This window comes from Aquarana catesbeiana, linkage group LG04, assembly GCF_042186555.1.
Source record: "Aquarana catesbeiana isolate 2022-GZ linkage group LG04, ASM4218655v1, whole genome shotgun sequence".
Lineage (NCBI taxonomy): Eukaryota > Metazoa > Chordata > Amphibia > Anura > Ranidae > Aquarana > Aquarana catesbeiana.
In genome coordinates, this window is record NC_133327.1 from 593700054 (window position 1) to 593719036 (window position 18983).

The window sequence follows — 18983 nt, forward strand, 5'->3', positions numbered from 1 at the left end:
CTGTGTAGGGAATTTTTCGGAAGCTAAAATAAAGACAGATTACAATACCTATAGAAACTGTATTGCCTTGAGTTCACCTTTAAATCTGGCTCAGAACATTGACTCACCGAGTAAGGATTTTTTTGCTTTGAGATTGAGAGTACACCTACAACTTTGGTCATCCCTCTAGTTTGCACTTAACTAGATTACCAACTACTGCTTTTATTCTGTTGCCTCTGGTAACAATCTGATTGTCTTTCTGGTGCCTGTCCTTACCTGTGCCCTGAACTTGACTACATCTCTGCCTAACAATTTGGTCCTGTCTGACAATCATGCAATCATCCTGAGTGCATTGCTGGTGACACCTGTCAGAAAGGGACAGGTAGAGTTATCCTGCACCAAACCCATTCTCATGATCCAGAGCTATAGCATAATGAACGTATGGCACTCACGGATCTAGAGGAAGGCACAAACTAGAGGCTGCCCTCAGGAGATTACTGTATTCATAGTTACATAGTAGGTGAGGTTGAAAAGAGACACAAGTCCATCAAGTCCAACCTATGTGTGTGTGATTATATGTCAGTATTACACTGTGTGGTGATTGTTCAGGTGCTTATCTAATAGTTTTTTTAAACTATCACTGCCCCCTGCTGAAACCACCGCCTGTGGAAGGGAATTCCACATCCTTGCCGCTCTTACAGTAAAGAACCCTCTACGCACTTTAAGATTAAACCTCTTTTCTTCCAATTTTAATGAGTGGCCACGTGTCTTATTAAACTCCCTTCTGCAAAAACGTTTTATCCCTAATGTAGGGTCACCAGTATGGTATTTGTAAATTGAAATCATATCCCCTGTCAAGCGTCTCTTCTCCAGAGAGAATAAGTTCAGTGCTCGCAACCTTTCCTCATAACTAAGATCCTCCAGACCTGTATTAGCTTTGTTGCCCTTCTTTGTACTCACTCCATTTCCAGTACATCCTTCCTGAGGACTGGTGCCTAGAACTGGACAGCATACTCCAGGTGAGGCCGGACCAAAGTCTTGTAGAGTGGGAGAATTATTGCTTTATCCCTGGAGTTAATCCCCTTTTTAAGGCATGCCAATATTCTGTTTGCTTTGTTAGCAGCAGCTTGGCATGGTATGCCATTGTTGAGCCTATCATCTACTAGGACCCCAGGTCCTTTTCCATCCTAGATTCCCCCAGAGGTTCACCCCCTAGTGAGTAGATTGCATTCATATTTTTGCCACCCAAATGCATTATTTTAAATTTTTCTACATTAAAGCTATTTTGCTATGTAGTTGCCCACCCTATTAATTTGTTCAGATCTTCTTGCAAGGTTTCCACATCCTGCGGAGCAGTTATTGCCCTGCTTAGCTTAGTGTTGTCCGCAAATACAGAGATTGAGCTGTTTACCCCATCCTCTAGGTCATTTATGAACAAATTAAACGGGATTGGTCCCAGCACAGAACCCTGGGGGACCCCACTTCCCACCCCTGACTATTCCGAGTATTCCCCATTTATCACCACCTCTGAACTCGCCTTTGTAGCCAGTTTTCAATCCATGTACTCACCCTATGGCCCATGCCAACGAATCTTACTTTGTACAGTAAACGTTTATGGGGAACTGTGTCAAATGCTTCTGCAAAATCCAGATACACAACATCTACGGGCCTTCCTTTATCTAGATGGCAGCTCACCTCCTCATGGAAGGGTAATAGATTGGTTTGGCAAGAACGATTTTTCATGAATCCATGCTTATTACTGCTAATGATACAGTTTTCCTACTAAAATCTTGTATATAGTCCCTTATCATCCCCTCCAAGAGCTTGCATACTATTGATGTTAAGCTAACTGGTCTGTAATTCCCAGAGATGTATTTTGGCCCTTTTTTAAATATTGGTGCTACATTGGCTTTTCTCCAATCAGCTGTTACTATTCCAATCAGTAGACTGTCAGTAAAAATTAGGAACAATGGTCTGGCAATTGCTTGACTGAGTTCCCTAAGTATCCTCGGGTGCAAGCCATCTGGTCCTGGTGATTTATTAATGTTTAGTTTCCCAAATCTATTTCTAATTCTGTTTTCTATTAGCCATGAGGGTGCTTCCTGTGATGTGTCATGAGGACAAACACTGCAGTTTTGGCTACTGAAGCCCCCCCCCCCCCCTCCGTTTCCCTCGTGAAGACTGAGGAGAAGAATAGATTCAATACCTTTGCCATCTCCCCATCCTTTGTAACCAGATGTCCTTCCTCATTCTTTATGGGGCCAATATGGTTTGCCCTCCCTTTTTTACTGTTTATATACCGTATTTATCGGCGTATAACATGCACTTTTTTCCCCTTAAAATCAGGGGAAAATCGCAGGTGCGTGTTATACGCCGATCCGCTGCGATCCTGACCTGTCAGAACTTAAAAATCGCTGACCGCGATTTGAAAATGGCGCCGCCGGCGCCGAAATACACAGCGCCGGTCCTCGGCTCTTCTCGGCGGCTTTCGGTTTCACTCGAGCGCCGCTCGAACCTAGCCGAGTATACTCGGCTAGTTTCGGATAGCTCCGCTCACCGTCCGAGTGGAACCGAAAGTAAACGAGAGCCGCCGAGAAGAGCCGAGGACCGGCTCTGTGTATTTCGGCGCCGGCGGCGCCATTTTCAAATCGCGGTCGGCGATTTTGAAGCTCACAGGCTTCAGCAAGACTGCACTGGGGCAAGGCTGGACTGGACACTGGGGAAGGCTGCACTGACATGGCTGCACTAGCAAGGCTGCACTGACATGGCTGCACTGACATGGCTGCACTAGCAAGGCTGCACTGACATGGCTGCACTGGCAAGGCTGCACTGGCAAGGCTGCACTGACATGGCTGCACTGACATGGCTGCACTGACATGGCTGCACTGGCATGGCTGCACTGACATGGCTGCACTGACAAGGCTGCACTGACAAGGCTGCACTGGGCAAGGCTGGACTGGGGCAAGGCTGCACTGGGCAAGGCTGGACTGGGGCAAGGCTGCACTGAGAAGGCTGCAATGATGGGCATTTAAATGTAAGTTTTTTTCCCTTCAACTTCCCTCCTAAAAGTTTTTTTTCCTTAAAATTCCCTCCTAAATTGAGGTGCGTGTTATACGCCGGTGCGTGTTATACGCCGATAAATACGGTACTTAAAGAATTTCTTGGGATTTTTTTTGCTCTCCTCTGCTATGTGTCTTTCGTGTTCTATCTTAGCCGCCCTAATTGCACCTTTACATATCTTGTTGCATTCTTTTTTTTTTTTCTGTGAAAAATGTTTTTATTTTAATAAATGACATACATTTCTCAAAACAGTTGTACATAATGTATGATAATACAGTTTCTATAAATTTATACAAAATCACTGTTAAATTCTCATTATTATAATCTATCCCATTCTTTTACCTTCCCCGGTCCCACCCCCCTCCCTCCTCCACCTCCACCCAACTAACTTTACTTATAAATTACGTAATTTCACTCGCCACTCCCTTATTTACCTCTGACTTTCCCCACAACCTGTTGTCTTTCTTTCTTGTTGCATTCTTTGTAGTCTGAATGTGGATGATGATCCCTCAGCCTTGTATTTTTTGAAGGCCTTCTCCTTTGCTTTTATATGCATTTTTACATTGGAGTTGAGCCATCCAGGACTTTTGTTCGCTCTTTAAAATGTATTTCCCAATGGGATGCACTGGCTAATGCCCTTATTTAATATGCTCTTAAAGCAAACCCATCTCTCCACCATGTTCTTTGTTTCTAAGATTTTATCCCAATTTATATCTTCTAGCATGGTTCGTAGTGTAGGGAAGTTGGCTTTTTTAAAATTCAGTGTCTTTGTGTTTCCCATTGTGTTTACTATTTGTGTGATTTATACTGAAGCCAATTGACCTGTGATTGCCGTTTCCTAAATTGTCCCGTATTTCCACATCCGTGATCAGGTCTGTATTTTTGATAATCAGTAGATCTAGTAACGCCTTGTTTTTAGTTGGTGCGTCTACCATCTGACCCATGTAATTGTCTCACAAGACATTTAGGAACTGGCGAGCCTTAGACGAATGCGTGGTTCCCTCTGCCCAGTCTATGTCTGGATAATTAAAATACCCCATTATGATAACACTTCCCATCCTTGCTGCTAATCCAAATTGTAATAGGAGGTCCGTCTCTCCCTCCTCCCTCAGGTTAGGGAGCTTATAGTATACTCCCAGTATTATTTTCCCCTTATCTATATCCCTTTGGAGCTCTACCCATAAGAATTCCACCTCCTCCCTAGCTCCCTTATTGATTTCATCTCTCACATCCACTTGTACATTATTCTTGGTATATAGGCATACCCCTCCCCCTTTTTTACCCTCTCTATCCCTGCGATAAAGGGAATACCCTTAAATGGTTGCCAGCCAATCATGAGAGCTGTTGAACCAGGTCTTTTAAATTCCCACAAAATCTAAATCCTCCTCGTTCTACAGTATCTCTAGTTCACCCATCTTGTCAGCAAGGCTCCTGGCATTGGTGAACATGCCACGTAGTTTAGACCAGTCGCATACTGTCCTTTTATTGGGTGTTCCAAGACTGCAAATAAGACTTGTTACTATACTTACCTAGGGTTTATGTGCTTTAGTCAACCTACCACTAATTCCTCTCCCCTTGTTTTAATCACAAGGGTAGATCTTGATGCTCCTGATCAAAAGCACTGGGGTAGGATCAGGCACCTTTTGAGCCCATGTTTCTGTGAAAACCTTGCCAGATGGAGACAAAAGGTCTGTCACACATGCAATTGTGTAATCCAAAGTTATAATGCTATGCTAATACAATATTTTTTTCTTATCCTAATATTTCACTACTTTATCAATAAAGTGAATTTCAATTGAGAATGAACTGTCAAAAAAAGAGAGAAATCTGAAGAGATGTATTGAATGGAAACCGTGAACTTCAACCCTAATGATTTAGAAAAAAATGGAGCGAAGCATTGTGAGCTTTTATAAGTAGACCCACAGCTATGTACAGATGACTGAACTTTGGAAGAGCCAGGACAGGAAGAGGTATAGGCAGAGATAAAATGTACATTATATTTTTGCATTAAGTGAAGTTTCCTCTAGAGAGAAAAAGCACATTTGTGACCCTGGCAGTGCTCACTACAGAAATAATCACATGACTACACATGCTTCTCAGAATAATTCCTTTTATCAAATAGGTTGACTGAAGCTTGACCAAAAATGTTGGCAGCCTACCAGGCGGCACATCCTATAATGAGAATAAATTAATAGTGTTGCAGAAGAAAGCCAGTCACTTGGTGTTAAAGGTTAAGGTACAGCTGTAGAAATTAATTAGTCATGTGCACATCGTATAGCACGATTGTAATCAGTCTTTCCTATGTATAGTAGCAGTGTTCCATCATTACGCAATAAACATAACAAACCTCTTAAAAGATGGACTTCATTCCTAAATAGATCCCAAAAGACGAAAGAAGCAGTAATTCAAGCAGCCAATCACTATATAGCTTTGATCAATGCAGCACCATATTCAAGTATGTATTTCATTATGGAAGATAGTATTTACTGTGTCCTCTCGATGCAAGACACCCAATCTTATATATCCCTTGACATGGGGTACATTTAATACCAAAACCACTTAACGGTGTACATATTTTTCCAAACAATCCATTATGTTTTATAAAGAGTCAAAATACTTAAGCTGCACTGAGACCTTTACTGTGCGTTGTGTTGCACATTAACATTCATTGCGATAAGGCATTGTTAACACATTTTAAATAGACTTTTTGAAGCAGTTCCACACTTTTTACATGCACCACAATGCACGGATGGTTCATATCTCTGTGTTGTAGTGCGCTTAAATGCAGATCTATTGTATGATGCACTGGGGATGTGCATTGGATGCCATTTAAAAAAACACTACAATTCATGTTTGGAGTAACAAGTTTATGAAGTGCTATAGGTTCTAAAAATACCCTTGCATTTGTCCATTTATATAGAATATAATATTTGACAAATTTTAAACTTGTAATAAAATTACCATAGGCAGCAGAAGTTTCCCTGAACCTATTGGATATACGCTCTTGAAGTACACATACTACTGAAAAAAACGTTCTAACACAGGTCTCTATACTTGCCATCTAATCCATCTAAGATTTTTTTTTCTTGATTACAAGCTAGGTGTTTACACATTTCTGCCACACTGACATATAAACCTTTAGAATTCACTTGACTTTAACTGATGTTAAAATGGACCTGAAGTCTGTGGGGAACATGGCCTCTCTCTCCCCCCCACCTCTCTTTGCTGCAGAAAAAAAACAGCATTAAACCTCCTAAAATATAGTCAAGGTTTTCCAACTTTTGATTTGAACCTTTGTTGGGTTTTTATTACTGTCTGCGTCCTTCACTTTTCCATTGTCACCAGGAGAGTAAGTGAAAGGATGACCACAATTTTACAGGTGTCTCCACAACACATGTACAGGGGAAATCTTCTGCTGACAATTTTAAAAGGTGGGATATCCCCTAATATGGGGAGATTTCTTCTTGCTATTATGTCTCTGGACACAGAAAATAAAGGGAAGTCTCCCCTGTGGCAGTGTTAATTTTGGCATCAAATTTCGATTTAGTTTTAGTCATAGTCTTCTGACTAAAATGCCATATTAGTTGTATTTTAGTCATCTGAATTGTTTTAGTTTTAGTCCAACAAAATCCATTTAATTTAGTCCACGAAAATATTTTCGCTGACAAAATTAACACTGCCCTGTGGGAACATAAGCAGCATTAAAAAAAAACTGTCAGAGGTTTTAATCTTTCAAATCAAAGAAAAATGTTTTGGCTGGAATTATACTTTAAATTCTTATTGTAGGGATCGCTACATTTCTCAATAATCCAAGTCTAAAGTTATATGTGATAAATATGACATTAATGCTGAAAACTAGTTAGGCCTACAGTATATGTTGCTATAAATCAAATACTAAAAACATTTTTTTTCAATGCATTAGGAATGGTGAAAGACGTGGAAGTTGCCTCTGTATTTTTTTTTAAATATTGCGTACAATAAAATCCAGTACATCAGGGAACAAAAAAGATAAAAAATTGTGGGTTTCTCTCTGAAAATACACTCGGTAATCAGATAAGATCATAATATAGAACTTACTATTAGCCCATGTCTACTGACTGCAATCTATCGCTGTAACCCAGACAACACATATACAAATAGACGGGCTAGAAGGAACCGGAAAGGACGGTTACTGAAAGGATCAGGCAGTCAATACTGCCTGATCCTTTCAGTAACTGTCCTTTCGGGTTACTTCCAGCCTGTCTTTTTGTACATCTGCATTGTTATTTACCTTAGTAAATGGTGGAAAAATCTTCGTGCATATCTACTTATAGGATCTCTGTATTCCATAATGGTAGCATCCATCAGTGGCCGGCCCAAAGAATAGAAGGTTCCGAGGCAAGCCTCCAACTGAGCTGTGGAGGAAAAAAGTAGCAACCATCAATATAAATTGTGACCCACGATAAAAGCTTAAAGTATAACTAAAGGCAAAAGTTTTTTTTAGTTTTGGATGGAGTGGAGAGGGATTAGAACCCCTGTCACATTTTCATTACTGTCTGTGTCCCCATTAAGGGGATTCACCCTCTCTATTTGTCCTGTTTACCATTATCATTGCAAGTGAAAAGTAAAAAGAAAATCCCAAATTTTGTGTTGTCCCCAGAAAAGTAACAGATGGGAAATCTTCCAATGGGGGCAATAGTTCTGGGGACCTGGGGGTAATTTTCCTGGATTTCCTCTCACTTCCTGTTTGGCTATGGGACAGGAAGTGAAGAGAAATCTCTGCAATGGGATACAGATGACAAAAAAAATCTGACAGGGGTTATAACCCTCTCTTGCTCTATGCAAAATGAAAAAATAATATTTTGCCTATAGTTCCACTTTAAGGGTCCCTGCTCAGACTGTCAAGGTCTGAAGAGTTGGATGCCTCTGACTATTGAGAGTGCAGGCTGAGGAAAGGTTCATCTTGACCCAAAGCATACTGCTATAATAGGAAGAGATAGCCTCTTCCTATCTCTGCAGCAACCATCAATATGAACACACCTTTATTCATCTTATCAGGTACTGCCCTAAAGGAACCTTTGCTAAGAGAATATGTGGCCTGCCATTAGTAAAGTCTCATATGAAGAATATGCAGATATGCAGATTAGGAATGCTGCCCTAACTCTGAATTTACTGGCTGTATACTTGATCTGGGTCAGTGATTCAGAGATGACCAGGCAACTATCATTTTAAGTAAGAGACCACTAATGAAAGCCTACAAAATTAGTATGTATTTCCTTTAAACTGGGCATATACAGTGCCTTGAAAAAGTATTCATACCCCTTGAAATTTTCCACATTTTGTCATGTTACACCCAAAAACTTAAATTCATTTTATTGGGATTTTATGTGATAGACCAACACAAAGTGGCACATAATTGTGAAGTAGAGGAAAAATAATAAATGTTTTTCAAAATATTTTACAAATAAATATCTGAAAAGTGTGGCATGCATTTGTATTCAGCCCGCTTTACTCTGATACCCCTAACTAAAGTCTAGTGGAACCAATTGCCTTCAGAAGTCACCTAATTAGTAAATAGAGTTCACATTTGTGTAATTTATTCTCATTATAAATACAGCTGTCTGTGAAGCCCTTAGAGGTTTGAACCTTAGTGAACAAACAGCATCATGAAGGCCAAGGAACACACCAGACAGGTCAGGGATAAAGTTGTGGAAAAGTTTAAAGCAGGGTTAAGTAATAAAAAAAAAAAACAAGCTATGAACATCTCATGGGAGAACTGTTCAATCCTTAATGCGAAAATGGAAAGAGTATGGCACAACTGCAAACCTACCAAGACATGGCCGTCCATCTAAACTGACAGGCCAAGCAAGGAGAGCATTAATCTGAGAAGCAGCCAAGAGGCCCATGGTAACTCTGGAGGAGCTGCAGAGATCCACAGCTCAGGTGGGAGAATCTGTCCACAGGATAACTGTTAGTCGTGCACTCCACAAATCTGGTCTTTATGGAAGAGTGGCAAGAAGAAAGCCATTATTGAAAGAAAACCATAAGAAGTCCTGTTTTCAGTTTGCGAGAAGCCATGTGGGGGACACAGCAAACACGTGGAAGAAGGTACTCTGGTAAATTGAGAACAAAATTTAACTTTTTGGCCTAAAAGCCTGAACACACCATCCCCACAGCGAAACATGGTGGTGGCAGCATCATGTTGCTGGGATGCTTTTCTTTAGCAGGGACAGGAAAGCAGGTCAGAGTTGATGGGAAGATGGATGGAGCTAAATACAGGGCAATCTTAGAAGAAAACCTGTTAGAGTCTGCAACAGACTTGAGACTGGGGAGGAGGTTCACCTTCCAGCTGGACAACGACCCTAAACATACAGCTAGAGATACAATGGAATGGTTTAGATCAGCCTTTCTCAACCAGTGTGCCGCGGCACACTGGTGTGCCGCGGGATCAGGGGAGAGAAGGGCTGTCAGATGAGCCCGATCTCTCGATCCCCTGCCGAACTGTACATCGGCACTGTGATAAGCTCCGTCAACGTCAGCAAAGTGAAAGTAAAGTGCAGGGGAGTGTGCTATGCTCTCTGCTTCCCCCTACAGTGCAGTACCTGGCTGAATGAGGAAACTGGAAAGGTACTGTGCTACAAGCTAGATTTGTTTTAAAAGGGCTTTATACATGTGTCTGTGTCTGTGTGTGCGTGCAAGTGAGTGTCTGTCTGTGTGTGTGTACATGTGTCTGTATGTGTGTGTGTACATATGCATGTGTCTGTATGTGTGTGTGCATGTGTCTGTATGTGCGTGAGCATGTGAGTGTCTGTCTGTATGTGTGTGTGTACGTCTGTATGTGTGTTTGTACATGTGTGTGTGCATGTGAGTGTCTGTCTGTATGTGTGTGTGTGCATGTGTGTGTGCATGTGAGTGTCTGTCTGTATGTGTGTCTGTATGTGTGTTTGTACATGTGTGTGCATGTGTCTGTATGTGTGTGTGTGCGCATGTGTCTGTCTGTGTCTGTATGTGTGTTTGTACGTGTGTGTGTGTATGTGTCTGTATGTGTGTGCATGTGTCTGTGTGCAAGTGTCTGCATGTGTGTGCACGTGTCTGCATGTGTGTGTGCACATGTCTGCATGTGTGTGTGCACGTGCCTGTATGTTTCTGTATGCCTGTGTGCACATGTATGTGTCTGTATATGTGTGTGTGTGTGTGTGTGTATATATATATATATATATATATATCTTACTTTTAATCCAGACACCCCCCCCCTTCCATTCCTGTACCATCAGAACTGCTTTTGTAGGTCTTGTTTGTGATAGCAGCAAGGACTGCTTCTCCTCTGAAAAGCAACCCATGCACAGATCGCTTTTCAGAGGCATTTGACAGACGATAAAGAGGCATCATGTTGCCTCCTCACCACCTGTTTTAATGCAGCATCACTACACCGCAACCGTGCAATGAACACAGTTGCAGGGTAGTTGCAGTGCAGCCCCATTCACCCTGGGTATACCTCCAGCTGCAGCCACAGCATGTGTACACCCCCAGCTGCTGTCTCTGCAGCTAAAGTGGAAGAAGTTGGTGGTGGTAAAAACAGCTTAACCATGTGCTTTTACCACCCCTCCAACCTGACATGTGAACAAGCCCTTGGTTCACATCTGTGTGGCTGCGTGCTGCGTGTATGGCAGCCCATTCATTTCAATGGGCTTCCCTAACCACAAAAATTCAGGGAAGGAAGTCCCCAACCTTTTTTTTTTTTTTTAAATTGCACGGCACCAAAAGCACATTTTCCAATGTGTGAGGTACCATTAAGAATTAATGGCACCCCTAAAGAGCAGAGCATTTGTCTGTGTGTGAGGAACGAGCGCGATTTTGCGCATGTTCCACGACACACAGTAACGTGAACTAAGCCTTGGACTGGGGTGCCTCAACACTGAAAATACTTTTTAAGGGTGCCCCGACTGGAAAAAGGTTGAGAAACACTGGTTTAGATCAAAGCATATTCATGTGTTAGAACGGCCCAATCAAAGTCCAGACCTAAATCCAATTGGCAAGACTTGAAAATTGCTGTTCACAGACCCTCTCCACCAAATCTGACAGAGCTTGAACTAATTTGCATAGAGCAATGGGCAAAAATGTCACTCTCTAGATGTGCAAAGCTGGTAGAGACATACCCAAAAAGACTTGCAGCTGTAATTGCACTGATAGGTGGTTCTACAAAGTATTGACTCAGGGGGGCTGAATACAAATGCACGCCACACTTTTCACATATTTATTTGTAAAAAATGTTGAAACCCATTTGTCATTTTCCTTCTACGTCACAATTATGTGCCACTTTGTGTTGGTCTATCACATAATTTCCCAATAAAATACATTTACATTTTTGATTGTAACACAACAAAATGTGGAAAATTTCAAAGGGTATGAATGCTTTTTCAAATACTGCATTGATAGATCACACATTTAGGAAAATGTCTTACAGCAATCACAAAGGGCCACAACTTTAAAACCCTGTATAGTAGGTGAAATTGTATTTTCAAATATAATTTTCTGAGTAGATCATTCAGGAATCTGCTAGCTTGGTATTTCTGAAACATTCCCAATGTAAGTCACTTCTGAACACCTATTATTTCTCATTGATTAATATGAACATTACCCAATTGCTGCAAGTTGCTGACATAAAATGTGTGAACTAATAATATCAAATCTAAAAACAAATGAAAGACAACTAGTAGTAGTTATTCACATTCCTGATGTGTGGCCACTACCATTTTGTCACATAACAGGATGTGTCTAAACAAGGACTATCGTGGCAGGATCACCACATTTTTTCACTGAAGGCTGTAGTGATAAAACAATTGAAGATTACTTTAGAAATTACACTAACATGTTAAAGATTATAGCAGACTTCATTAAGTGGGATGACATATAATTTAAACGTACAGTTTACATTTCCATTGAATGCAGTTCTTTAAAGAAAAGGGTGATAGAATGACTACAGACAGATCCTAAATCGATGTTACATGTATGTGTCCATTTCTGGCCTTATTTCACTGTAAGACAAACTAAAGCTTGCATCTTATTTTTGACAGAAGAGCTTTATAGCTGTTGGCTTGCTATTTTGGCAGTTACTCTTAGGATACTTGTATCTCACTACTGTTCTAACTTTAAACTCTGCATGGGATGAGGTTTTGTCTGCTAGTGCTATTGAACCAGCTTGCTTTACATTGACTGTTAACAACTCTATATTTCTCAGCTCAGCAGTGGTCCATTATGAGAGTGCCTCTTTTGTGTTGAATTGCATTGGGTATACATTTTGCTTGTTTGTAAAGTATTGACTATAGAATCAGCCAACACAATGCTGCAATAGACTGAATAAATATTAAATCGATTAATTCAAAATTGATGGCGTATTGATCTTCCTTAAATCTGCTATCTGCTAACTAGACTGTACATTCTATAGACTATTTCAATCTTTTATTAAATATTTGACAGTACAGTATCCCGTTTTGCAGAGACAGTTGCTTTCAGAACTTTGTTTTGACAGTGTTTTGGTCTTTTATGTTGCTTTAATTATCTTGGCCTCTCTGACTTGTGCTTAAGGACCCAATAGGTGGCTGTTGCGGCTTAGTAATATGTACACTAACATAGGACTGAAACAGAAATTGAAGAAATATGACTTTCTGTGTACATTTACACGAAGAAAAAGTTTTGGGATTATGAGATTAAAGTCTAAAAGAAATGATAGAACCTCGGAACAAGTAGATTCTTCACACTTAGGTGCGCTGCAAGTGTACATCAGAGTCAATGGGGTTGATTTACTAAAGGCTAATAGACTATGAACTTTGCAAGTCCAGTTGCACTCATTTTCCTCAGAGCTTAGTAAATGCGGTGAACTTCACTTTGTAAGGACTACCCAATCAAGTCCAAGGGGGAAAAAACACAACATTTTTACTTGTACATAAATGGATGATAGAAATCAAAAGAGCTTCATTCATTAAGCTCTGGGGAACATGGGTGCAACTGCACTTGCAAAGTTCACTGCCCTCTAATTTTAAAATTATATTAAAGTCCTTTTTTTTTGGTTTAAAAGTAACAAACATGTTATACTTACCTGCTCTGTGCAGTGGTTTTGCACAGAACAGCCCAGATCCTCCTATTCTCGGGTCCCTTGCCAGCACTCCTGGTCCCTGCCTCCTGCGCCCACAGCAAGCAGCTTGCTTTGGGGACATCTGAGCCGAGCCGCTGCTCTTTGTGTCTATTCAGACCCGGAGCTGTAGTTCGGCCCCCCTTCTCTCCTCATTGGCTCACTGAATTTGACTGACAGCAGTGGGAGCCAATGGCACCTGCTGCTATGTCTCAGTCAATCAGGAGAAAGAGTCCCAAATAGCCGAGACTCTCGTGCAACATCGCTGGATTGAGATGGGGCTCAGGAAAGTATTAGGGGGGCTGCTGCTCACAGAAGATTTTGCTGTGCATTAAGATAAAAAAAATCTTCTGCCTTTAGAACCACTTTAACCTCCCTGGCGGTATGATTATGTCAGATTTTTTAGTCTTAAAGCGGTACATTGTTTTGCATAGAAATTTAGCGTTTTATATTGTAGGCCTGTAATATTTAGGAATAACGCACTTAAATCTGTCCAAACAAGAGTCTAGTAGACATCCCAAGTATGGTAAAGTTTAAAACACAAAATCATAAATTATAATATAATAAATAACTATAAATAATAACAGATAATACAATAATAATAATACATTTTATTGAATACATTTTATTCAATAACGTAATCAAATCAAAAATGCTGAAATTTGTCCAAACAAGGGTGCAATATTACTAGTCATATTGGTTTAGTAAACATCCTGGGTATAAAAAATTAGAAAAATGGGACTGCACAAAGTCTGATGTCACAATCAGGACAATGGAACCTGGTTTCCTTTCGGATTTTCTTTCCACTGTCATCTCGCTTTGAGCAACAAACCACGCACATCCTTGTAGGTGCTGACTTTTTCTCAGTTGGTGGGATGTAGTCCATGAAGTGATGATCAGTCAGGCATTCCGGGTTGACAACGCCAGCAGTGCGACGTCCAGTTCTATTCACAGCCATTGGTGTTTGGTGGTTCACAAAAATCAGTTCAGCAACTTTCCAAATAAAGTCAGAATGAATCACAGGCTTGTCACTCTTTTTTTTAGCAGAATGTAGGCATTCCACAAGCACTGCTCAAGAAGATGCCTGAGGATTTCTTGTAGTACTTCTTTTGTTGCTTCGTCATTGCTGGATAGAATGTTATTGCTTGGTCAGCTCTGTCAACACCTCCCATAGTGTTATTGTAGTCTACCACTACTTGTGGCTTCATGATTTCTTTCCCACCTTTTGTGCGTACCATAACGGTGGAGGTATTATGGATTGTACTCATTAGGCACACATCTTTCTTGTCACACCATCGCAGTGCCATCATTTTTCCTTTCTGCCAGGCAACCATTTCTCTAGTCTTCAGCTTCTTATTGCCAAACATTGGCGGCATGTCACACTGGTTAGCCCTAACGGTTCCATAGGCATCCGTTTTGTTCTGCAGAAGAAACTCATAAAGTTCAGGAGATGTATAAAAGTTGTCGGTAGTTACGCAAAAGCTTTGATTTAGCAATGGCCCAATCAGTGAAAGAACGGAAGATGTTGCCATTCTATAGTTGCTGTATTTTGGGTTGAATTTTGTTCCTCTCCCAGTGTATAGGACTGAATTCCAAATGTAGCCAGTTGATGATTCGCATAGCATGAAGGATTTTATGCCAAATCGTGCTCTCTTTGATGCCATGTATTGTATCCAGCTGAGCCTTCACTTGTAGGCCATTAGACTTTCATCTATGCTGATGTCTCTTTCTGGCACATAGCCCTGTTGGAATTTTTTTAGAATCATTTGAGTTACTTCCCAAATTTTCTTGAGTTTTGGTGCAGGATGAGTAGTTTCATCAAATTCTTTGTTGTTTTCGAAGCGTAAGTACTTCATGATCAGGGAAAGTCTGTACTCTGACATGACCGTGCCAAAGAATAGAGTGGCAAGTAACTTGTTAGTTGTCCAATACCACTTCTGCAGGGGTTTTCCCACCACTCCCTCAAGTATTATTAGGCCCAGAAATTTCCAAATTTCATCTTTGGTCATCGGCTTCCGATGCGTAGTAGCTTGTTGCCCTTGATACTGGTTTGTCTCCTGAACAATTTTTTCAATAACCTCACCGGTCAGAAATAGTTTTAGGGGTTGTCATCTTCAATGTCTACTTTCATACCAGGTGCTCCAGTAAATGGGAATCTTGGAGGCGCTGCGTGATCAGTACCACAGTCATTAGAGTACCAAGTTCGCACATCACTGAGCTCAGTTGCACAATCATCGCTGTCGTCACTTTCCGTGTCTGATGACGAATTTCCCCACGAATCACTATCACTCAATTCTGCAAGTGATTCTAATTCGCTATCACTGTTTTCAAGCTGGTCAAAAACCGCTTTTCATGTAGAGGCACGCTTTTTGGATGCCATGGATGCTCCCAAGTTTCCAGGCAGAAAGAATGTCAGAAAGAACAGTAAAACTGCAGGCAGAGCACTGGACAAAGCACTGGGGACAAACTGAGGTCAAATGATTTGATACACTAATGTAATCCAAAAAGATTACAATGTATTATGTATGTGTTGCGTTTTATACTTTTTGAAATTGCAGCCGGGTTTTGCCCCCATGCGTCGCGACACTCGCAAGGAACGGAACCCGGAACACAGAGCATCGGGCAGAGGATCCGGCCGCCAGACACAACGGGTAGTACATCGCGGAATCCTGGGGACAAGGTAAGTAACCTCTTCTTGGATCCCGCGATGCAATCCCGAGTGTGGCTCAGGGTTACCGCTAATGGTACTGAAATTTAACCCCGGCCACACTTGGGAATACCACCAAGGAGGTTAAGGGAATTGTATTATTGAGCCATATATAGACAAATCTATTACAATTAGAAGTGAGATATCTGCCTGTTTTCTATTGTACTGGCAAGTCCCACTGAGATTGTTCTGGGCCTTTGTGTCCCATCATTCTTAATGTAACATTTTCCCATACGCTATTGCATTTTCAGTATATGATATTTTCTTTTTGACTGTACTGATAGGTGTGGTGCATATTTGAGGAGTCTGGTTCCCTTTTCTCTTAACAGAAAATTAAATTACAGAGACTTGTTCACAGATGTTGCGAAATTTTTTTCAACCCTCAAGGTATTTTTCTCTATTTACAGTACATTTGAAGGGTTAAAACGGGGGGGGGGGGGGGGATATGCATGTACTGCAGAAATTACTGCATACTGTGTGCTTTTTTTTTTTTATTCTACCTTGACATACTGTATATTTTAAAGTCATGATGCTTGTGGCTAAATACCCTTTATGTCAATGGTTTTCAACTCTTTATTAAGGGCCCTTAATAGCTCAATTGTATTTAAACGTGCATAACATTTAATTAGTAACTGTGATTTAAGTACAGTAATCCTTAAAAATATGTGACACTGGATGCTTCAATACACATCAAAGATAATCCTAACTTCTTTAGACACTAACTACAATCTTCACTCAACATTGCAGAGAAGTGTGTCATTATGGAAACTGTCTTCATTGGACAGCCTCCTTTAATGATTTCAGTGGCAGAGCCTCCTTTAATGGATTTCATTGACACATACTCCTCCATTGAATTTAGTGGCACATCTTCCTCTAATGATTTCAGTGACATAACCACCTTTTACATATTTCAGTGGCACAGCCTACTTTAATGATTTCAATATTACAGCCTCCTCTAATGATTTCAATGATATGTCATTCTTAGGTGATTTCACGGACACATCCTCCAATTATGATTTCAGTGGTACAGTCTTATTTAATGAATTTAGTGACACAACCTCCTCTAATGATTTCAGAGGTACAGCTACTTCTATTGAATTCAAAAGGCACAGCCTATTTTAATTATTTTACTTGCATTGTCTCCTTTATTCATTTCAGTACATCCTCATCCATTGATTTCAGTGGTCTCCTTTAATGAATTCAGTAGCACAGTCTTTTCTAATGATTTGAGTGGCATAGCCTCCTTTAAAGCTGCTAGATGGACCGAAATTTGGCCGGGTTCAGCAGGGACTGGATGAATTTCGATCCAAGTATGGGCACTGTGGTTGTACATAAGTTGATTAACCGATCGACTTCTGTACAACTGTCCTGCTGGAAAAATTTCCTCTTGATCAGCACTGCAGACTATAGACTGTAGCATTGATCTGTGTATTCTGATGGTAGAATACAGTGATACAGTCTCCTGTAATGGTTGCAAAGCCTTATTTAACCGATTAAGGACCGCCCCACGTACATATATTTCAGCAGGGCGGCCCTTAAGCACAAAATCGCATACCTGTATGTGATTCCTGTGATCAGCTCTGGGGCATGCGCGTGCCACCGGAGCCCCACTCCCGCTGTGATTGGACACAGCAGGAGCCAATCAGCGGGTTCAGCAGCCGCGATGGCCACCGGCCATCCGCGCTCGTTCACGGGAGAGGCAGAATGCCAGAGGGGAAAATGGAAAAACACTGATCTGTGTTTTCCTTTAGTCAAAGCACATCCCCCACAGTTAGAAAGCACTCATAGGGAACACATTTAGCCCTTTGATTGCCCCTGTTAACCCCTTCCCTGCCAGTGTCATTTCTACAGTGACAGTGCATTTTTTTAGCACTGATCACTGTATTGGTGTCACTGGTCCCCAAAAAAGTGTCAGTGTCAGATTTGTCCGCCACAATCTCGCAGTCCCACTAAAAATCACTGGTCGCCGCCATTACTAGTAAAAAATATCTAAAAATCTCTTGTGAAAAAAAAATATCTAAAAAAATAAAAAGTCCCTAAATCTATCCCATAGCTTGTAGATGCTATAACTTATGCGCAAAACAATCAATATATGCTTATTGGGATTTTTTTTTACCAAAAATATGTAGCAGAATACATAGTGGCCTAAACTGATGAATAAATTCGATTTTTTACATTTTTTTTATTGGACATGTTTTATAGCAGAAAGTAAAAAATACTTTTTTTTTTTCCAAAATTGTCGGTCTTTATTTGTTTATAGCTCAAAAAATAAAAACCGCAGAGGTGATCAAATACCACCAAAAGAAAGCTCTATTTGTGGGAAAAAGGAAACCAATTTTATTTGGGTACAGAGTTGCAAGACCATGCAATTGTCAGTTAAAGTAATGCAGTTCCGTAACGCATAAAATGGCTTGATCAGGAAGGTGGTAAATCCTTCCGGAGCTGAAGTGGTTAAAAAACTCATTGACACAGCCTCCTCTAACAATTTTAGTGGCACAAACTCCTCTAATGATTTCAGTGGCACGGTGTTCTCTAATTATTTCATCTTTCAATTATTTCAGTGGAACAGCCTACTCTAATGATTTCAGTGGCACATCCTCCTTTAATCATTTCAGCGCTATGTCTTCTTCATTTCAGTGGCACAGCCAATGGCTGAGAGCGCCGACCGAAGTGTTCTGGCGGGGGGCCCCCTGTCAGAACACAACAGCTCAGTGGGGGAGATCGCTGTACTAACATTGGATTATTAGTACAGTGACTCCGACCGGAGTGGTCAGTTTTTTTTTAAATTCAACCCAGAAAACTATTAGTGTGTACCAGGCTTAAGGAAACTTTAGATATCATTGTCTATGAAGGCTTTTTCCAAGAAGCATTTTGAAAGGCCATAATCAATAGAAAAAATACAGACTAAACCCAAAAATGCAGCATGCAGGATAGCAATAGAGTGCACTGGTAGTTACAGGCAATACAGAAAGAAATGCATTTTATTATGTCCATTCATTTTGAAAATGCAACAAGGGCCATCTAATTGTTCAATGTTATCGGTCATTTTAAGCTTGAGGCACCAGAGGGTTAAACTGAATCACTATAAATACAGAATCATGCAGAAGAAGCATGATATATTTGGCTTAA

At 40.7% G+C, this 18983-nt stretch overlaps 1 protein-coding gene across 1 annotated transcript in view; it reads right to left on the reverse strand.

Moving 5' to 3' along the window:
* WDPCP (WD repeat containing planar cell polarity effector) overlaps positions 1-18983 on the reverse strand; it is a 684160-nt gene that overhangs the window by 322838 nt on the left and 342339 nt on the right. The window contains exon 12 of the mRNA XM_073628184.1: positions 7310-7433. Within this exon, the coding sequence (XP_073484285.1) occupies positions 7310-7433 (124 nt within the window). The remainder of the gene's footprint in view (positions 1-7309; positions 7434-18983) is intronic.